This window comes from Xiphophorus hellerii, chromosome 17 (assembly GCF_003331165.1).
Source record: "Xiphophorus hellerii strain 12219 chromosome 17, Xiphophorus_hellerii-4.1, whole genome shotgun sequence".
NCBI classification, from domain to species: domain Eukaryota; kingdom Metazoa; phylum Chordata; class Actinopteri; order Cyprinodontiformes; family Poeciliidae; genus Xiphophorus; species Xiphophorus hellerii.
The window spans coordinates 17,933,722-17,953,902 of record NC_045688.1 but is presented as its reverse complement, the minus strand read 5'-3'; the positions used below and the strand labels follow the sequence as shown (position 1 = coordinate 17,953,902).

The window sequence follows — 20,181 nt, the reverse complement described above, 5'->3', positions numbered from 1 at the left end:
AATTTTGCTGCAGTTTTTCTAAGGCTTTGCATTTAGTTAAAGAGAGATTTCATAGCAGGCGTTTTCCCACCTCAAACATTCACTCAATGTCTCGCTGCTCGACACAGTAACGGTTATCAAACGAACATGGAGCTGAAAGTCCTCCTTCCAGGCTACGACGAGAAACCACAGCCTGCTCCATTTCCTCCCAGGCAATAAAACTCCCACCACTACTGAAACCCAGCTGGAGAAAATGTGTGTATGTACATGCCCCATGCCCACCCTCTCCTCCATTCACACACATATATATATACACAGTTAATGAGTAGATATGGCTGAGCAGCTCTGTCATCAACGTGTCAAAGCCACAAAACAAGAAGCCTGTCATCAAACGTGACGCTCAGAGAAGGAATCAGATTTAAATGGGAGATTAAATTTTGAACACAACCGTTGGATTATTATAGATGAAATATTAAAACGTCTGCCACCTCCCACTATGATCAAAACATTTCTACCTTTTCCACTCCGTTCCGCTGTTTCCTAAAAGAAAGCCGACGAAGTACCACTACTGTTCGACGTAACGTATAATTACCAGTTTAGTTTGCTGAAATGACCTCCATTTATTTAGAAAAAAACAAAACGGAAAGAGGAAGAGGTCTGAATCAGACAATATTTCCATGCAGGGGTTTTGTTGAGTGCGCAGAGAAAGGTGTGGGAGGAGAGGAGGAGGAAAGGAGCCAAATATGAGAATTTCCTGCTAGGTTTGCAGGCAGAGCAGGAAAAGAATGGCTTTTGTTCCTTTATTCTCTTTTGCCCATTAGATAAGTCATATTTGATGAGATTTGTGCAAAAACCACAGAAACACATGCGGACGTTTAAATTTGTCTATAAAATCAGTGAATCCATCAAGATACCACCAGTCATGATGATAAAACTCTGGATTTCTGTACATCCCTGAAGGGCGTCAAGAAATATAGTCATCAATAAAACACAATTGCATGTTTGTTCGGTTGGTTTTTTTTTACATGCAACGGTCTTTCTTGAATGTTTTGTTCTAAAAATTAATAAAAACACCAATTAAAAACAATAAAGTTGGTATTTAGCAGGGGTTTTTTTGGCATGCGTATCACTATGTTTTGACTTCACTAAACCTAAACATGAGCAGAAGAAGAAGAACAACTAACCTCAAAGAAAAACACACGCAGGATTCCTGTCCTCCACATTCTGAGCCATGCTCAAGTTATCGCCACCCAGCAAGAGCATTTAAACATTTTGGATTTAATTTCACAATCCATGTGGGCAGATTTAAAAAAAAAAAAAAAAATCATAGGAACACATGTTTCCTTTTGAATAATAACTTTAATACTGCGTCCGGGGCTTTAACTATTGCTTATTTTGTTTTCAGTTTTGGATCAGGCTTCATCGATAAAAATCCAATTTCGTTCTCTTCGTTTTATTATCATCACCAGGACAGTTTGGCATCGGAAATCCCCATCAGTTTTCTGTTGAATCATTTCATTTATTTTCCATTAATAAAATCATGTAGTTGTAGAACTTGAACTTTACCCTCAGAATTTTGACTTTTGAAGAAAAGAAAAAAAATCATTTGAAACCAGCTTCCTTTATTTACTCAGAAAATCTCCATCTGATATTAAAATTATTATTGTTTAATGGTCTAAAATATGTGAATCTGACAAAAAAAAAGCAAGCAGAAAAGCTTATTTTATAGATTTATAATTCAGGCTGTATATTTAAAATGTATCCGTTTTACTCGATAGGCTCTGCTCATCTATTGTTTCAAAAATCATTTCAGAACTGTGTCAGATTTTCAGTATTTTTGCCACAATTTAATCCAACATCGCAAATCAAATAAACAGACCGATTGCTGTTATTTTAGTAAAATGACTGATCACAAATGGAAAATCAAACTTAACATCTTTACTTTTTTTTATTTTTTCTCCCCTATGTCTCTTCCAATCTTGTTCCCTCTTTGGTTTCGCCTCCTCTTCCTCCTGAGGGTTCAGTAGGCAGCAGCTTATCTCAGTGCTGCTCTTTAACTCGTGTACATCTTCCCCAGATTCTTTGGCGTGATTTAATCTGTCCTACTTTCCTTGCCGCTCAACCTTCAACTATTTTCGCATACCTCTCCGCCATCTCTTCCCTCCCAGAATTCCTCCTGTGTGAATAACCCAGACTTTGTGTTTTCATTCCATCAGCCGGCTCCGTTAAAACATCCACATACTGCTTCTCCGTTCACTTCTTTTGTTTGGTTTTATAACCAATTTCTCACCCAGAAAAACTTTCGTGAATTCACTTTGCAGCTGTTTTTACTCTGTGTTTCATCCTGAATAATTAAACTCAACCTTTTTTTCCTTTCTCATACTGAAGCTCTGAAGCTTCCCCTCTCTCTGCTCCTCCTCATTAGCATGTCTGATAATGAACACAGAGCGCAGCAGCTAGATGTGGAACATCCACGTCCTACTTAGCTGTCCTGTTTTTACATCCAAGTCCCTCTAACTGGGACAGGGTCCAGTGTGGGGCTCAATGGGTCCTTTTAGCATTTGTTGGACAGAACGGTTCTGAGAATCCTGCCGCCGCATTCAGGAAGGAAACATGCTGAGGTACAGATGACTGATTTATAGCAACATAGGAACATGAGGAGGATGATAACTGATGTCTAATGTATAGATAGTTGGGAACATTGGCGTTTCTTTTACAAGCAGAGATTTGAACAAAAAACTATTGGCTGCACTCTTTAAGAGGACAGAATCACTGCAGGATCTGTGCGTCACTGCTGCAGCACAGCTACAGGACAGGAGGTTAGAAAAGGTACGGTTTTCATATTTTCGAAGTTTGAGCGTTATAAATTACAAGTAACGCTCAATAATAGATGATCAAAGGAGTGGGTAGAAGAATAAACTTAGGAAGTTAGAAAGGTTACAATTGATTTTAATTCAGGGTATTTATATAGCGCCAATTCACAACTGATGTCGTCTCAAGGCACTTTAAATGAGCAAAGTCAATTCACTGCAAAAATTCATTGATTCATTACTTCAAGACCAACGCGCATAATTCTGTTTCATTCATGTTTCTGGATTTATTTTTCCTTTTAAATAACCTCATACACCACCTTTTAGGCTTCACACCATTCTGAGTCGTCTTCTCTTAGTCAGAGCTTCTGTGTTTCTGTTGACCAAATAATTGCGCAATTCGAAATAAAAAAAATAAAAATTGCTTAATGAAAACATGGCAATTTTAAAAAAAACCTGTCGTTTTTTGATAAAAACTTTTGACACTAGAATGAGGTGTTCTTAGACTGTATCGAAATTACTTTATTTTGCAAAACTGCAATGGAAACACTTTCTGAATCACAGGAGTCACGTGATCAACAAGTGGATGTTGCCACTGGCGCAAACCACAAAGAAAAAGGTGACAGGATGTGGTAGGAGGATTTTTTTTTAATGACTTATGTAAACAAACGTAATCACGTGTGATTTCAATCATAGTTCTAATTATATGGAAATACCGCAAACGTGAAATTGTGTTTTTTCGACATTAGCGTAATACTGACAGAGTTTGTAATGGAAACACAGCTAGTGAAGAGTTATTAGAGGTTAGGCCTAAAGAGCGGTGTGTTTATAATAGGGGGAAAGAAAAAATCTGATTTTGCTTTAGTTCCCAAGCAGCAGATCACCGCTTGGGACCTAAAGCCAACCTTGAAAATTAGCTGATTGTAGTCACTCAATGATTTCTTGGTGACTACAATCTTGGCTTATGTTTAACAAAAACTTTAAACCAAAACTGCAAGGTAACCAAATGAACCTGTGATGCTAAATCCACAACGCACATGATGCAATATTTCACTGGTTAGAACTGAAACAATGCAGCTGCTGCTCAGCAGTGTTAAGGATGGATCCTCTGAATTACCTCATGGTGATTCCTGAAAGTATTGAGGCAATGCTGTCATCTGGGAGGAAGTTTGGGGTCACAATAAATGGGCACTACTGTCTACAGAGCTGCTGAAGGCAAAGCTGCTCTTCTAACAGCGCTCTGCATTACAATCATTTTACCTCGGTGCTTTAAATAAAGCGGTTTGCTTTGTGCTCTGAGTGACATCATATTTTGTTTATTCTATGTTATATTTAGAATTCCTAATTGCTCTTTCTGAACCATTTGAAAGAAGGTTTACTGTTCTACTGTTCTACTTCTAACTGCACTGACTGAACAAATTAAAGTTATGCTGTTTTTACATGTTTAACCATGTAAAAGCTCGTGAAGCTGTTGGTGTATTTAAGTGTGCTGTGCTGCTGAAGAGTTGTCAAACAAATTTGTAATTCAGTACATTTATGTTAGTGTTTAAAAAAAAAGTAAAACATTTTACATCAATTCAGCTGTTTTTCCTGTATTGGCCAATACTAAACCTGTCATATCGGTATCGGTATTGGAAGTGGAAAAAGTGGATCGGTGCGTCCCTATTCTTAGTCTGATTACTTTGGAGCCTTTTGTCAACTGAACATTTACCATAGAAGCATGTAAATAATAACATAAATGATAATTGGTTCTTGTGTCCTGTGAATCATCTTGTCACCCCCTTAACGGCTGTGGCTTTGACACATTCTGTTGCGTGGCTCAGCTGAGATGAATCAGCTCACACAGGAAGCTGTGTCACGTCTGCCTGGGTCCCACATCCAGCAGCCCAGGCAGGAGGGTGGGGGAGAACAGGACAGCAACAGGGAAGCTGGCTCATGGGAATGACGGCGAGTCATTCTGTGGAGTGTGTATCTGCATATGTGAGGAAGGACGGTGGAAATCTCAGCATCATGACACGCTTCCTGTCTGCTGCCGGATGCCATCTGCTCGTTTCCTTCCGTTCCTTCGTGTGTGTGTGTGTGTGTGTGTGTGTGTGTGTGTGTGTGTGTGTGTGTGCGTGTGTGTGTGTGTGTTGTGTTGGCGAGGCTCACCCAGGCGGCTGCCGTTGTTGCGGGGCATGGCCATGAAGGACCCCAGGCTCCCGCCAATGACGCTGTGCGGCCGGCGGAGCGGCGGCTTCTTGAAGGAGCCGGTGTACTGGTGCAGGAAGGAGTGCATGCTGTGGGAGGTGGGGGGTCGGCCATTCCTCATGAAGGGCTCTGCAGCAGAAAAACGAGGGGGGCTAAGTTAAAGTCGATGCAAGAAACAGGAGAAAGACCTTCAGGTAGAAAAACTAAGCCACAGTCAAATCCTAATCATCTCATAAATCACATATAGAATGGATACATTCATAACAACAAGATATTACATTAAATTTAAGCCAACATGTTTAAAACAGAACCAATAAACAGCCTAAACTATAAAAAGCCACATAAGTATGTGTCAAATGAAAAGCTGCAAATGTTTTATTTAAAAAATTTAATAAAGCAAGTAGGCAGCATAATTGGTTTGTTCCATAGATACATGAACCAATAAACTGAACATTTGATCATAAAAATACACTTGACTGCTTACAGATTAGAGGTTTGTCCTAGTGCTGTACAATGACAGGCTAACCACTTTAGCATTTCCAGCCAAAACCAAGTTAAGCCAACAGTGGCTTCAATAGTACATCACTTGGAAAATGTTGCAAACCTTTGACATATAAACTGCTAACAGAAGCAAATTCTGCAGAATTAAATCAACACTAAGCCGAGTCTACACCATGTTCCAAATTATTATGCAAGTGATATTTTCTCAGATTTTCTTAAATGGCCAATGCAAATGATGGTCAGTACAATCAAATTTTACTGAACAAAGCTCCCAGTGAGAACAATATTTTTTTCAAAAATAAAAAACTCAAAATGCACTGTTCCAAATTATTATGCACAGCAGATTTTCTAAACAGTAACACACCATGCTACAAAGCAGGTTAGCTGCTTTTGTGTTTCAGATTTGAGCTTAGCCAATACCAAGTTAAGCTGACAGTGCTACCAGACGTTTCTCATCAAATACGCCACATTGGAAACCCTTAATGTTAAAAAAAATATATGTTAACAAAAGTAGGCAAGTAGCTAGCCAAGTCACCAGCCAAGTCAATTGGTATTTAAAGAGACAGCTAATACAGTGACTTTGACATGCCAAATATGTTTCGCAGACTTTTTGTCGATAAAAACACAGATAAGCTGGGCGTGCCGTGGTGATGTAGGGGTTAGCGCGACCCATGTTTGGAGGCCTTGAGTCCTCGATGTGGCAGTCGCGGGTTCGACTCCAGGACCCGGCGACATTTCCCGCATGTCTTCCTCCCTCTCCCTCCCCCTTTCCTGTCAGCATACTTCCAAAAAAATAAGGGACACTTGAGCCCACAAAAAGATCCCCTGGTGGGGTACAAAAAAAAAAAACACAGGCTAATTTAGGAAAAGGGGTGAGCTGCTTTGGTGTTTCCTCACTTTAGCAATGCTAATGCTAAGCTACACCAGTAGAGTTATGGATCATGTTTACCTTCTTTACTTTGAAACCAAGGTAGCCACTGTAACCCCCAATATAAATCTTAACAAGGACTAGATGTGTTTCAATCATGTAATGTTGAAAGTCTTTGATGTTATCGTTATTAGCAGCAGTAGCTAGTAGCTGTCCTAATTGTTCTGCTACTTAAAAGAAACCAATGACGGGAACACTGGCAGAAAATATTCTAAGCTCGTTCATAAAAGGTAACTTGACTCCTTGTTTTCTATAAAAGCAGGACAGCAAAAAATGTTTGTAGTTAACCCTGTAGCATCTTTACCAACCAACAATTAGTACATTGTGTTTTTCCAACCAAAACATATGATGGATTGAAAGAAAAGCAAATGTACACAAAGGTTACAGACAAGGTGAGCAAATCCCTTCAACTGGATCTTAACATTAATATCTTTACCTCCCTTGAGAATGATGGGCAACAGACAACAATAGGCTATAAGCCTGTGTTTATTCATTTGGAACTTCAACTACAAACTTTGGTAAGCAAGTAACCCAACCAGGTTTTCTGTCAAGATTGGATGAACCAGCAGTTTCAACACTAAAATTCATACATTCTGTTTCATTTTGACTTATAAAAGTAAGTCTCTAGTCTGCGGATTATCTATCTGCTCACACAAACCATCTGCTCCATGTCTGCTCTTTAAAACTTTACGTTCAAAGTCTCTGTCATGTTCCTACAAGCTAGCCTTACATTTAACAGCATGCTGCCTTCAGGGGCTAAAACACAGGGGAATTACAAGATGAACGCATCTCATTTCTAGAGGTGGTACAAATCTTAAAAGTGAGCTTTTTTTATGGAAATCCTGGGTTTCAGTGGAGTGACTGTTTAGGTTCACTCTACTCTCAAGTATGAATTTATGTGTTTCTGCCCTTTGAGATGGTTTGAAATCACTGGTGCCCTGTTAGTCAAACATTTTGCTTCTGAATGGAGTAGTTTAGCCTCGTACTGCTTTATGCAGCTCAAAGACGTGAAGATTCTATGGTTTGACCCAAACACCTGCTAAAGTGCCTCTAATTCATGTGGTTTCACTAGCTGCAGCTCATCGTTAAACTCTGTTATTAGTGAGTCATTCTGAGCAGAAAGCGACAGGGAAAAGGCTGAAAAGGCAAATGTGCTGGAAAAGACGGACGCGCGTCCATTTATTCTGAAAGTTGTCGATAAGTGGCAATAGACTACTTTCATGTGTCAGTCAATCCAACGGCTTCTAGCTGTGTGTAGCTGTGGTACCAAGAAGGATGTTATATAACTGTAAAGATTGAATAAAAGCGGGTCTCTTTCTGAACAGTGGGTGTCTGTTCTCTACAGATTTGCTGCTTTTTGTTTGAGTGGGCAGCAATACCAATGTCTGCAGTCTGTTACTCCGTCACCTGGGTGAGGTAAGGTGCAGAGCACAAAGATGTGAAACATGTTCATGTATAGGATGAGGTCAGGGTTTGGCTACGTTCAAGTTCAAGTGAATCAGGAAGAAAGTAATAAAAGTCAACATAACGTCGTCTGAAATCTCAGATACAGGACTCCTTGTGTGTGTGTGTGTGTGTGTGTGTGTGTGGGTGGGTGTGTGTGTGTGTGTGGGCGGGGGGGTGAAGTAGCTCCATTCTGTTACATAACTTGATGCAGAGCGACTCGGTGCAAGCCGCTGCAGCTGCAACTGACTCGCTCACAGAGCCATCTTTCTTAATTCATGGACATCAGCGCTTCATAATCTCAGCACCCCTGAGTGCTGTCAAGACCCAGAAAGCTCAGCGGAGAGCTGTTAAATGTCTGCTGCTGACAGACGTGTGGAGGGAGAAGCTTTACTGCCGCTCCTCAGGCAACAGTATCACCTCAAACCATGGATTCATTTTTATTATTCCAACAATTCTAAAGGGCTAAAGGAAATAATAGCAACATGTGTTTCTATGTTAAGGGCAATAACGCGATTGGACACTTGAAAGGTCGTTGAGAGATTTTTTGGCAGGTTATCAATTTTCAGAAAAAAAAAAAAAAGTGCTGCTTTTTCTATGGTAGAGGTAGTCGTTTGGAATCCAAAAGGATATTAAGGAATTGCAAAATGTGTTACTGTGACAGGCCTATTAGACGCAAGTACAGCTAAACCTGTCACAATAAGTAATAAATCAATTGCATGATGATTTCCATTTGGACAACAGCTGATAAAGAGATGCTCTCCTCTGGTGTTGTTGGAAAGCTGCCATTTTTAGAAAACTTTAGTAACTAGTTTGCACTACCTGACACTTTTGCCGTTTTTACTGTCTAAGCTGAATGGTGTATTTTTCTGCAGTGCAATTATGGTTACAGAGACTTCACAATCAATTCTAACTATTGTAGTTTTGTCCATTTATTTTGGATATTTAAAATGTTTTCCAGTCCCAGTGATAAATGTTCTACAGAAATGTACATTTTGTGACCTTAAAGTGGGTGTACTCAAATCGTTATGCCATTATTATTATATTAGTTTAAAATGGTCTCCAAATGACAATATTATCGTCTATCGCAATAATTTCAGGGACAATTTATCTGACAGGATGGCGACTCAGCAAAATTTGCATCCCACTTTAGGTACCAGAATAAACGAGGTTTTACAGTGGATTGTCATCAGGTTGTTACCGTTGTCCTTCGTCCCACCGTCCTCGATGGTCATCTGCTCGGCCAGTTCGGACAGAGATTCGTCGATGGTCAGACTGGGCCGGAGAGTTAACGACAGGCGCTTCTTTATCCTCTTCATCTTCTCCATAGCAGGGCAGTTCACAGCCTGGCAGACACACACATCCACACACACACACAGTCAGCTTAAAGTGAAGACATCCAGTATTTTAGGGTGGTTTTGCTGAATGTTGCGATATGTCAGACGGGGGATTACACAAGCACCGGCATTGTCCAAAATATCCCCGCTCATGAATAACGGAACGCTGCTTTTAATCCAATATTCATTCACTTTGCAAATGCCTGAACAGAGCATGAATAAAGCATGAAGACGGCATAAATAAAGGATGTGCATCACAGCCTGCAACATAGCCGTTTTTCACCTACACACACGTTCACATGGGTACGGAGGGAGAAATTAAGATCTGATGAGGAGGGGCTGGCAGACTAAGTGTGTGTGTGTGTTGTGTGCAGTCGTCCAGGTCACAGGAAACACCTTGCTCAATCTGCTCCGAGCCAGTCCCTGCTCATTGTGTCACCCTCTGTTATTGCGATAGTGTGTCTTTGCGCGATTATTCCGTGTGTGTGTGTTTGTGGGTGAAAAGGGCATGCGAGCACGGCTCGAGGAAACGGGGTGAGGAAGCAGCAGCAGAAACGCCCCGTCCGTCCCGTCTGAGCCGCGGTGAGAAGCTAGCCGCCCCTCCGCCGGTACCGTCCGCCTCCATCGGACTCCGTCAAGGTTATTGGCTCGTCTTGTACAAAAAGGACACCATCTGTGTGTCAACACACACACACACACGCCTGCAACAATTTGTCATTGATGACAGAACATGGTGAGAACCTCTTAATGAATCAGCATCACAAGCTCGCACCAACACATAAGCCATCTTAGTTTTATTTTGTCTTGAGGGAATGTCATGAAATAATAATAATAAATAATAATAATCTTCAGTGGCTGACGACATATTTAAGGATGCATCAAGCCTCCACCAGCTCCAGAACATCAATAAAAACCAACCCATTTGCTTTAGTTAGAATGAATAGCTTCATTTATGTTTTTTACTCCTTGGTGTGAACAGTACACCATCATCAGCGAATGTTTGACTCATTCAACAGAGGAAGTTCAGGGTTCCAACATGGTTTTTATGACCAAATTCCACAATTTTCCTGATTCCATATCAAAGTCATAGTTCTCTGTCCATTTCTGAACCATTTTACTAGCATAAATATGAAGGTTTGTACAGCAGTCAGTTGTATATATGAGCATGATATTTGTGTGTTGTATGCATGTCGTTCCCCAATGGAAACCCATTTCCAAAGTCTAAAGTCAAAGTCTAGGAGATAAAAAGTCACTGTTTCTCTAATGGGGCTCATCGTTAGAGAAACGGTATCTCATAAAAAATCATGTCTTTGAATCTTACAATTATGACTTAGAAAGTTGAAATGATCATTTTGTCTAATATAACTGAAAGTCAACATTGTGACTTTATTATGTCTACAAGTCAAAATTGGGTCTTCCTCCTGGGCTTTTATTTTTTCTTTCATGACAGAAATGGGTTTCCATACTCATCCCTCACTAAGTAAATATATTTTTTCAACAAGTGTAAATTGTGACTTTAAATGTCATCAATCACTGTTTTTATTTAGTGTATTTTTTCCAAACCAAATATCCACACATTACATTTGAGTTTTGTCAAATAAAGAAAATGAATTTATTGTAATTTTTTTTATTGTTTTACAGGACTGCCAAATAGTGTGAAAGGAGTTTTTATGATGAAATCTGTGTCTAATACATTGCAGTGGATGTTGAAATCATGAACTACGCTGAAAGACATCTAGGGATTTCCTTTAAAGAGAAATAGTGTAGAGTTAGGTTTTACATAACCACGTACAGAAAAAAATGTTTAACCATTTCAATCTGTTGGAAAATATTGTTTTCATTTTAATATTTATCCTCACCCTCTTTCCTAAAGATTTTCACCATCCTACTCGACAACATGTGTTAGTGACCACTGCTCCAGAGGAAATGCATCATGCCAGCCCAGGTGGCCCCATGTGATGATAACTTCCAAAAAGCTTTCCAGGGAGGAAAAACAAGAAAGTGAAACAGTTTAACGAGGCTGAAAAGTGCAGCTTGTAAAGATAGGGGGGGAAAAAAGTAAAATAACTGCATCCGAAAACAAAAACAAAAAAAAACTCGTACAATCAAATTCTTCCCCTCCGCCTCCCGCTCCATGCGCACACTCATTCTATGAGATAAGCGCTCTTTGTCCCCCCAACACAGAAGTGTAACAGAGCCGGGTTTTATCTCTGCACCAAACCAAAACAAAGGGACTCATGTGACATGTGTGTGCGTGTGTGTGTGTCAAAACTGGCACATATGAATGATGCGTCTGCATGCAGGCGGGGAAATGATTTCAGCATGAAAAGGATCAGAAGCAATCCATCAGTGGAGGTAGAAGCGCTGAGGGGGAAGCTGCCCCCCACCACCAACACACTCGCTCTTTTCATCATCAGCAGCATCTCCAGATATTCACGCACACACTCGTTTTGACCCACATTTCCGACATCCCCCATTCCTTTGGATGCCTCGCAAGTGCACCCTGGGTAGTCGGGAGGAGAGGACTTCAAAGGACGAGAAGGTGGGCCGAGGGTTGCCGGGGACGAGGCCTAATTACTCGCTTAATTATGACCCACTCTGCAATCTTCCTACCGTGCCTTCGTCTCACCCCCCTCCTTCGTTTTATAACTCCTAAAATCAGGGTGAGGTAATGAAATGGAAAATGTGGCTTTTTTTTTTTAAGTTCAATCCTGGAGATGAGGCTGAAAGTGACTGAGTGGGAGGAGGAAGAGTGTGAAAAGATGGGCGAAGAAGAACAGAGAGAGGGGGGAGAAAGAGAAATGGAGAGAAAATGTGAGTTTATTTCAGAAAGCAGAGCCATAATGGAGTCTTTGTGTTTGGTTAAGAGCCATGAAATCAGCAGAGTGAAGGCAGGCGTGTACAGTACTGCTGGGGGACGGGACTTGCTCAGGCCGAGGCGGTCCGACTCCATGTTTAAAGAGATTTCAGGAGCTGAATTCTGCGTTTATGAGAAGTTTGGTTGAGAGACGGAAATGATGGAAGTTCTGGCATTTAATGAATAAGAGGGGAGGTGGGGGGGAATCTGGTGGACCTCAGTTAAAATCAGCCAACAACGCTAACTTCAGGTTGATTGGCTGGACCAGATCTGTTATTCAGATCAGGTTGCATTCATACAGGCAGTTCCCTCTTCATTTATAAATCATCTGCTATGAATCATTGCCTCTAACATATGCATGAAAATTACAGTAGCTACAGTGCACTTTGGTACATTGTAGACTTAGCATTAGCTATGCAATGATACCACTAACACAACAAGATGATGAAAAATATTGGGTTCATGTAAAAACTTCCCATTTTATATTTTTTCCATAAAAATAGGTTTTGTAAACCTCAAACAAGGTTTAACAGCAACGGTTCAATGGATAATAACAGCAGTAGGCAGTTTCTTGCTAATGCGCCAATAGTAAGGCTAATTTTATATTTAGTGTTTAACTGTGAAAACATTTAGCACACCTACCTTCCCCTAAATCAAATTTTCTAGATACTGTACATTCCTTAAGCACTAATTTACTTGACTGTTTCATAAACTTTCAGTTGAATAAAATGCAACATTTGTGTACATTTATATTCATGCTCTTGTTTTGAAGTGGGTGAAGACTGTTTATGCAGAAGTTTCGGTTTCTGTCATTGTATTCTGTCTGTTTTCCCTCGTTTTAATTTAAGCATAAAACACACAGGGACAAAATTAAACAGACAAAGGAGAACAAGATATAAACATAAATACAATATCTAAGGACATTATAGAACATGTAAATTATCATATAAAACATAAATAGGTGCTTGAGTGTTGTCTTTCAAGGGGAGCTATAATTTGAATTGAAGTTAGCACTTTAGTACTAGGTAAAAACAGTGTTGGTGAAGCACAACAGCATTAGCTAACAGGATTCCTAATAATGGTGCACAGATAAATTGTCCCCGAGTTCCTTGAGTTTGGGAGATTGGCCAATGACCGACACTTGCATGCTAAACAAATTTTACTCTCTGCAAAGGTCTGAACATCAGCCACTGTCCCCTTTTGCTCTGCTATGAGAAAGGACTAACTGACAGACCTGCCCACCAGGTCACGTCTGCATACGTGTGGTTAACAGCAGTCACCTTACTGTTGCCAAATTAACAACTTTGTTGCTATATTTAGCAGCTTTTCAGGCAAAGAAATCTGCGATTGGCCTAAGCATCGATGGGGTTCATAGAACTTCTTATGGCACCATTTAAGGGGAAAGAAACAGGCTCCTTAAAAACGCATGACTTCAACATAGAAAAACACATCTGTTTTTTGTGCCGAGTGTGCATTACAAAGATAATACGTCTGAGCAGATGCAGTTTTTCTCATTCTAAATCAGATGGACATGTCCCCTTTAAATAGCTCTGAGATAGCTACAGATGTTTATTCTGACAGAATCAGAGCAGGAACAATGAACAGAGCGGAGTCGACCCGTCGACAGCAACACCATCTCCTATAAAGAAACCCAGCAGCTAACGATGTTAAGAACCGCTGCTTAAAATAGGCACTCATATGAGAATCACAACCGGTTTAAAATAGATGAAATCATCTCCATCTTTTAGGAAGACGGGACGAAACCGGGCCCAGGGGAAAAAAAATGATCTCACGCATTGAAGAGACCCATTAATCAATGCCAAGGTTTTATTCACGCCTACATTAGCCATGAGGTTATTCAGCGCTTTAAAGCTTTTATGTCAGATTTGATTTGGATCAGTTTTGTTGTAACAACTATGTTTTTAAAACCAGCGCACATAAAAGACGACTGGCTGACTTCAAAAAGCAATCACACCACTCCTCTGCTTAAATATCCCTCCTAATATGAACTTTATACTAGAGGTCAGTTTGACATCACTGACACCAGCCACTCACCAGAGTTATGCAAATGTACAGTTTATATATACATTTGACATTTTATTAATCAAAAACTATATATGTTATTCGTTTTTATTTATTTATTTCATTAAGTTCTCGAACTCATATTAAATATTCAATAAACAACCATTATGTTGTGGAACATCAGTAAGTTTAAGCCAATTCAAAAGTTCAGTAGGTCAGGCAGGCGTCAACTAGAAAAAGTAAAAGGACAAAGACACAAAAATCAAGGTGATCGTTGAACACTATGGACCTTTATCAAATATTCGGCCACAAGATTAACAAACAGGGAATGGTCTTTCAATCTGTTAGACCACTTTTAGGAGCGCTAGCTGTGCTAGGTTAGCATTAGCTAAGCTCATGGTGGCAGCATGTTGGATGAGCTCTGATTTGCTGCTTCTGATTTGTTCTGTTTGTTGACTTTTGTTCATTTTTATCATCTCTGCTGGCGAGAAATTGTGTTTATCATGACAGTCTTCAGTTAGAGGCTTCTTCAGATTTATTGCAAGACTGGCTGCAACATGCAAACTTCCTAATTTGCACTTTGAACATCTATTTGACTTGTTACTGTTTGGTTACTGTTTATATTTTAAAATGATTAAATATCTATTAATAATCGTCCTATTCTCTTTTCAGAGGGATAATAATAGCTACATGTGAAAAATGTATGGCGTTGACGTAAAAAGATCGACAGACATTTTTCACATTAAACCATAGCACCACACTGATCCGGTCATACACAGGATCAAATATTTTTATATTTCTCCCGTTCCATCTACGGCTCACCTGACTCTCCACATTGGTTTCGCAACATTTGCAAATTATGTAATCCTTCAATTGTCCACAAACCCTGACCGTTTCCTCCCACCCTCGCAGCCTGTTCACTGCCTACACTGCATGGAGAGCAGAACATCAACCCATGGAATCCAAGGGACCCAGCAGAAAAAGTAAAGCTGAGCTAAAAAAGAATTTACAGAAAAAAAAACACCAAGGGAGCCCACATAGGTGGTGTAATAACAGCCAAGATAGCTGAGGGTGATGATGATGATGGTGCCTCAGGTTAGCATCATTCAGCCCTGTGATGTGATGATCACAGCGGTGCACACACCCTGGAGTCTCCCTGCTATACGTTGCGATCAAAGCACCACTACGTCCAACACAAAGACTTCAAACAGACTACAGGGGTCTCACCTTCCTACAGCCTAACAGCTCTGGGGCATTTAGATATTTAAATAACTGCTTTCTGCTTAGTCGAGTACAGGAACGTCTGAGAAAATGTCAATATAATCTTTCTGTTTGTCATTACAGAATCAAATTAAGTAAATTCATTACTGGTGTTTGTCTACAGAATCCCATCTAAACACATTAAGATTATATTTTTAGTGACAGAATGTGGAACTTTTGTAAAGCACGGTGAAGCAATCCTGATCAACAGGCCTAAAATGGCAGCTGGATCTTTGCCGCCGTCTTCGGCCTCCGAGCGTCCATTCCATCCAAACCCAGCTGAGTACAGTCACAAGTACGTGTTTGTGCAAAGAACATGCACAAACAGAACATCAGTGCCACTGCCCAGCGCAGTGGGCGCTTTCCACTGAAAGACCCTTTGTTTGGGTCAGGAGGAAACCAAACGAGGAGCTTCAGCATGACTGAGCCAGAGGGGTGAGCTGGAATGACCCCCACAGAAAGCCTGATGTGATCACATCGATAGGAAAACCTCCAGCGAGACAAAGGGTGAAAACGTGTCTGTGGGTGAGAACGCGAGGGAGGAGAGGAAGAAGAACAAACGAGCAGTGTGAAAATGTTCGAGGAGAGTTCTGGAGAAGAAGTGAAAGTGAACGAAATAGAAAGTTTTTACATGATAAGCAGCGGAGTCGAGCACGTGTCGGGTTAACTCGCATGTACTGAATATGGTTGTTAAGCTTTACAGGTGTGTAATAACCTCTTCACATCTGCCTTCTTTGCATATCTGCCTTACTTTTCGGTAGCGTTGGTGTAGCTCATCATGATGCCAGTGATTTTTTTTCTGCAGCTCTCACACTTTGTATTCTGCACATGTGCAACACTGCAACAGTATTTACATAACCACTTCTCAAATAGTGCACAGTGAACCAATATAAACTTGGTCTCATGCAACGCTATGCAAACACTGTCTGCGCTGATGAAGATTTATTAAAGTGAAACTGACAGCATGACCTACTTTCTGATCAACGTAACTAATAATTATATCTTTGAAATTGATTTCCAATTAGGCCAACATATATATATATATATACATGTATTTATATATGTATATATATATATATGGTGGTCAGGTTACTGAAAAACTAAAACCCCAACCTGACTAAGGGTGGGTGTTTATTGTGAAAAATAAATTATCATGAGAAGAATTTTGATGTATTGTTGTCACAACAGATTTCAGTTAATGTTAACAATGACTGAAATGTTAGTTTTAATATTTTTCCGCTATTTCTTAATCCTAATTTGCATCATTAGTCACAGTTGAAAAATACTGTGATAAAATCCTAAATTCATATTGCCCACTGCTTGTCCTGACAGTGGTGAACATACACACAAACTTCAAAGATATTACAGTACTTGATGTTCCACAATTCTTCACTTTTGCTCCCACATGACAGGCTTTTCAATAAACCAACTAAATGGCATAATGGGAAGAAACTAAGGTGATGGCAAGGTTTTTTTAGATTTTTAATTAGAGATGACCAACTGTAGTCCAAACTCATTACACAGCTAAGCAGGTCACCAACACAGAGGAATCTAAAACTTCACATAAATGTGACAAATTGCATCAATATGTCATTATGAAAGTGTAATTTGTGGGAGGGATGGACTTCCAGTTGTTATAAACACCAGTGCCAAATCTTGAAGTTGTTGTTGGAACACAGAAGAAGACATTGAACAAAAAACAACAAAAAGACCAATGTGAACGACAGTTTTCCAGAAAACTGAGCTTAAAGTGTGGCTGAGGTCAGCCTCCAGGAGGAAAGCTGGTGCCATTTTACAAAGCAAAGACCCAGTTTGGGGGGGTGGGCACGTCCCACTGATCCAACTGTGGGGAGCCCTGGGGTAGACCCAGAACAGGAGGGCTTTTATGCCCCATCTGGCACTGGCATCCTCTAGGAAACCCTGGAGGGGAGGCTGCTGAGCAAATGATACAGAGAGAACCATTTTTCTAAAAGCAGCAAATTACCTCCAAAATATCATCTGTTGGGTTTACATTAATGCCTCCCAAACTTGGCATATCAAAACAGGACAAGCTGTTACGAAAACAAAGAACACAGATCAGGAGGATTAATGAAGAAGTATTACCTTCAGGTAAGAAAGTTGCAGCATTTCTCATATTCTGCACATGCAAAGAAACAAATGCACATGGTGCATCATTACAGCACCGATCTATTGTCACATGATGAAAGACCGCAGGCCGCAGAGCACAGAGAACTCAGCTGACAGGAAAGGTTTGACTGTACGCCCAGAAGCTCCGGTTGCTGCAAGAAGCAGCTGAGGCTTGAGACTGAAACAAACACACCAGAGATATACGTACAGTGTATGAGTGTGTGTGTGAGTCGGCGGGGGGAGAAGCTTGAGGTCAGACCAAAGGCAACAGACTTTATTCGTCCTCCAATTACAAAAGAGAGTTTACGTGCAAGAGAGCTGATCCTCTTATCACGTCTTCACGCCGGCTATAATCACACACAGCGTTAGGAGGAGGCCGAGTGCTCAGCGGAGAGCCGGGTGCTCTGCTGTTTCACAGGTAACACTACGCTGTCCGCATCATCAGGAAAGAAACACATTGTGGCTAAACAAACACGGCTAAAGAAAGGAATGCAAAAGTTTAGTCGCTCTAGAGTGATCATCCCGCAGCTTCGCCTCACACAGGATGTTTGCATGCGTCAGCTCACGGCTCTGATTTAAAGACCGTAGTTTAGTTTTTGTGATTCGCTCTAGTCGACTTTTTCGCATCTACAGCAAATCAATAGTGAGCGTACGGTGTGAATATCATTATGAGTAGGGGTGCACCGATTTATCGGTGCCGATTACCTTAATTTTGGGAGATCGGTGATTGGCCGATTTTTACATGTGAAGCCGATCTTATCCACCGATGTTATCAACCTCGGCAAAGGTCTAAAAGTCAACCACTGTGCTTTTCTTTTCTCCCGTCAGAGAAGTTTGACTGATAAACCGGCTGACAAGGCCATGTCTGCACATTTACAGTCAACAGTAACTGCAATCAGTGCACCCCCAATTATTAACATTACTTTAATTAGCAAGCAAAAAGATAGATTGCTTTAGAGGGGCATTGTTATGTAAAAATTACTTTTTGAGCTTTCCATCATATTATGTTATTCCCTCATCAAGAACATAGCTGAAGTGTTGTTTTGTTTCTTTCATGCATGTTTGAGAAATCCTTTAGTCTCCATAGCAACACCTGAATGATGCAGCTCCTAATCAGAGTTGCAGTTTCAGGCTTCTGAGCTTCTGCCTCACAGAGCACCCCTCCCCTGTGACTCCCCCACTCAGCTCCTTCGACTAGCCAGCAGCAATTAGCAAACACTTGGTAAAACTGCGCATCACCTCAACTCATAATACAAGCTACTTCTCAATGCTACGCTGGTGAAAACGTTGCTAAAGGCGGGATTTGAGAAAGAGCAGGAGTTTTTAAAGAGACAGAGGCCCAATTTCAAGGCATTAAGTAATTAAGTAAAATTGGTTTTAAGTCATATTTGATGTATACAGCGTAAACTAAATTCCGAAGTCAAATTAATATTTGGTTAATTAACAAAAGTTAACAGTTACTTCATTGTGCTTTAAAATGATACTATGTGCATGATTCTGTTATTTGATTTCAAATAACTTAGCGTCAGCGTTTTTACCAAGCTAGTTTCAAATAACTCCAATGAAAGAAGTTAAAGTAAAACAAACCTGCTATTGTCTTGTATTATCAAGCTAACAGCAGGGCAAGCCAGGAAACTTTAATAACTGTAATGTGTTTTTGTCCGGTTCTGTCAGGAGGAAAAGACCAGAACTCCAGCAAACTATTGTGACCTAAAATGGAAAAGTTGGGTCTGATTTAACTTCAGACACTGAGGGGGGAAAATGTCTCTATGCAGTGTATGTAAACTTCTGGTTTCTACTGTAATTATGCAATTAAAAGATTCATCTGGAATCCAGCTGCTGACAGAGATCTGTAAGTTTTAAGCTCAAAAGGTTCCATCCAGTGACCCGGCCGGTCAGACAGTCAGACACCTTAAATATCAGTTTAACCACGGCCCTCTTTGGTGGGGAAGTAGTGACTAATGGGAAAAGGCTGAGTCTGCTATTTTCAGTTTTGGTGATGTATTTACAGAAAAATAAAATCAAAACCAAAAACAAGAGTAAGCACAAGAGACAGAAAAGTTACATTTGAAAGAAAAATAATGTAGTAAGGATTTTTATGTATTTATTATTTATTTTACAACAGCAAAGCTAGAATTTATTCGGTACTGGTCGTTTTGGAAAGTATACCAAACCAGCCTAACTTATAGAAAAAGCATGTCTTATTCTATATATACATTGTGCATATTTCCCCTCTAAAATATAAAACTACAATGTGGCAGTGATTAATTAAAGCTCCAGGTCAAAGACGTCAAAAAGTATAGGAGATGATAGACATGAACTCAGATCCTTCAGGAAGGCCAAATTCTTTTGTTTTGGTGTCCGGTTTGCAATAAAATCTCATTTCCAACTAAATGATTCAGTGGGTTTTTTATGGTGCTTATTAATCGCTGAGTGCATTTCTTTTTGTTACAAAAGCTAGCCAAAGCAGCTGCAGCAGACCAAAATGATAAATCTGACTTCTGTGGTCTCTAGATTCTATGGTTGTCTGGGCCGTTTCTTTTTAAAGATCACCGAAGTGAACAGTGTGTTCACATTTCATGTCAAGATGGATTTTAGGAGGTCAAGGCAGTAAAACAAATAAAATTAAAAAAAAAACCTTACCGATAACTACGCTAAGGGTGGTTACTGAGGAAAACATTCCACCTGTTAACCAGCCATAAGCATTTCCATCTTCTCTGACCGATC

At 40.2% G+C, this 20,181-nt stretch overlaps 1 protein-coding gene across 1 annotated transcript in view; it reads right to left on the bottom strand.

Annotated features, from left to right (window-relative positions):
- cdk17 (cyclin dependent kinase 17) overlaps window positions 1-20,181 on the bottom strand; it is a 43,990-nt gene that overhangs the window by 15,870 nt on the left and 7,939 nt on the right. The window contains exons 2-3 of the mRNA XM_032589582.1: window positions 9,053-9,197; window positions 4,941-5,108 (exon numbers count right to left, since the gene is read on the bottom strand). Coding sequence (XP_032445473.1) covers window positions 4,941-5,108; window positions 9,053-9,179 — 295 coding nt within the window. The 5' untranslated portion in view covers window positions 9,180-9,197. The remainder of the gene's footprint in view (window positions 1-4,940; window positions 5,109-9,052; window positions 9,198-20,181) is intronic.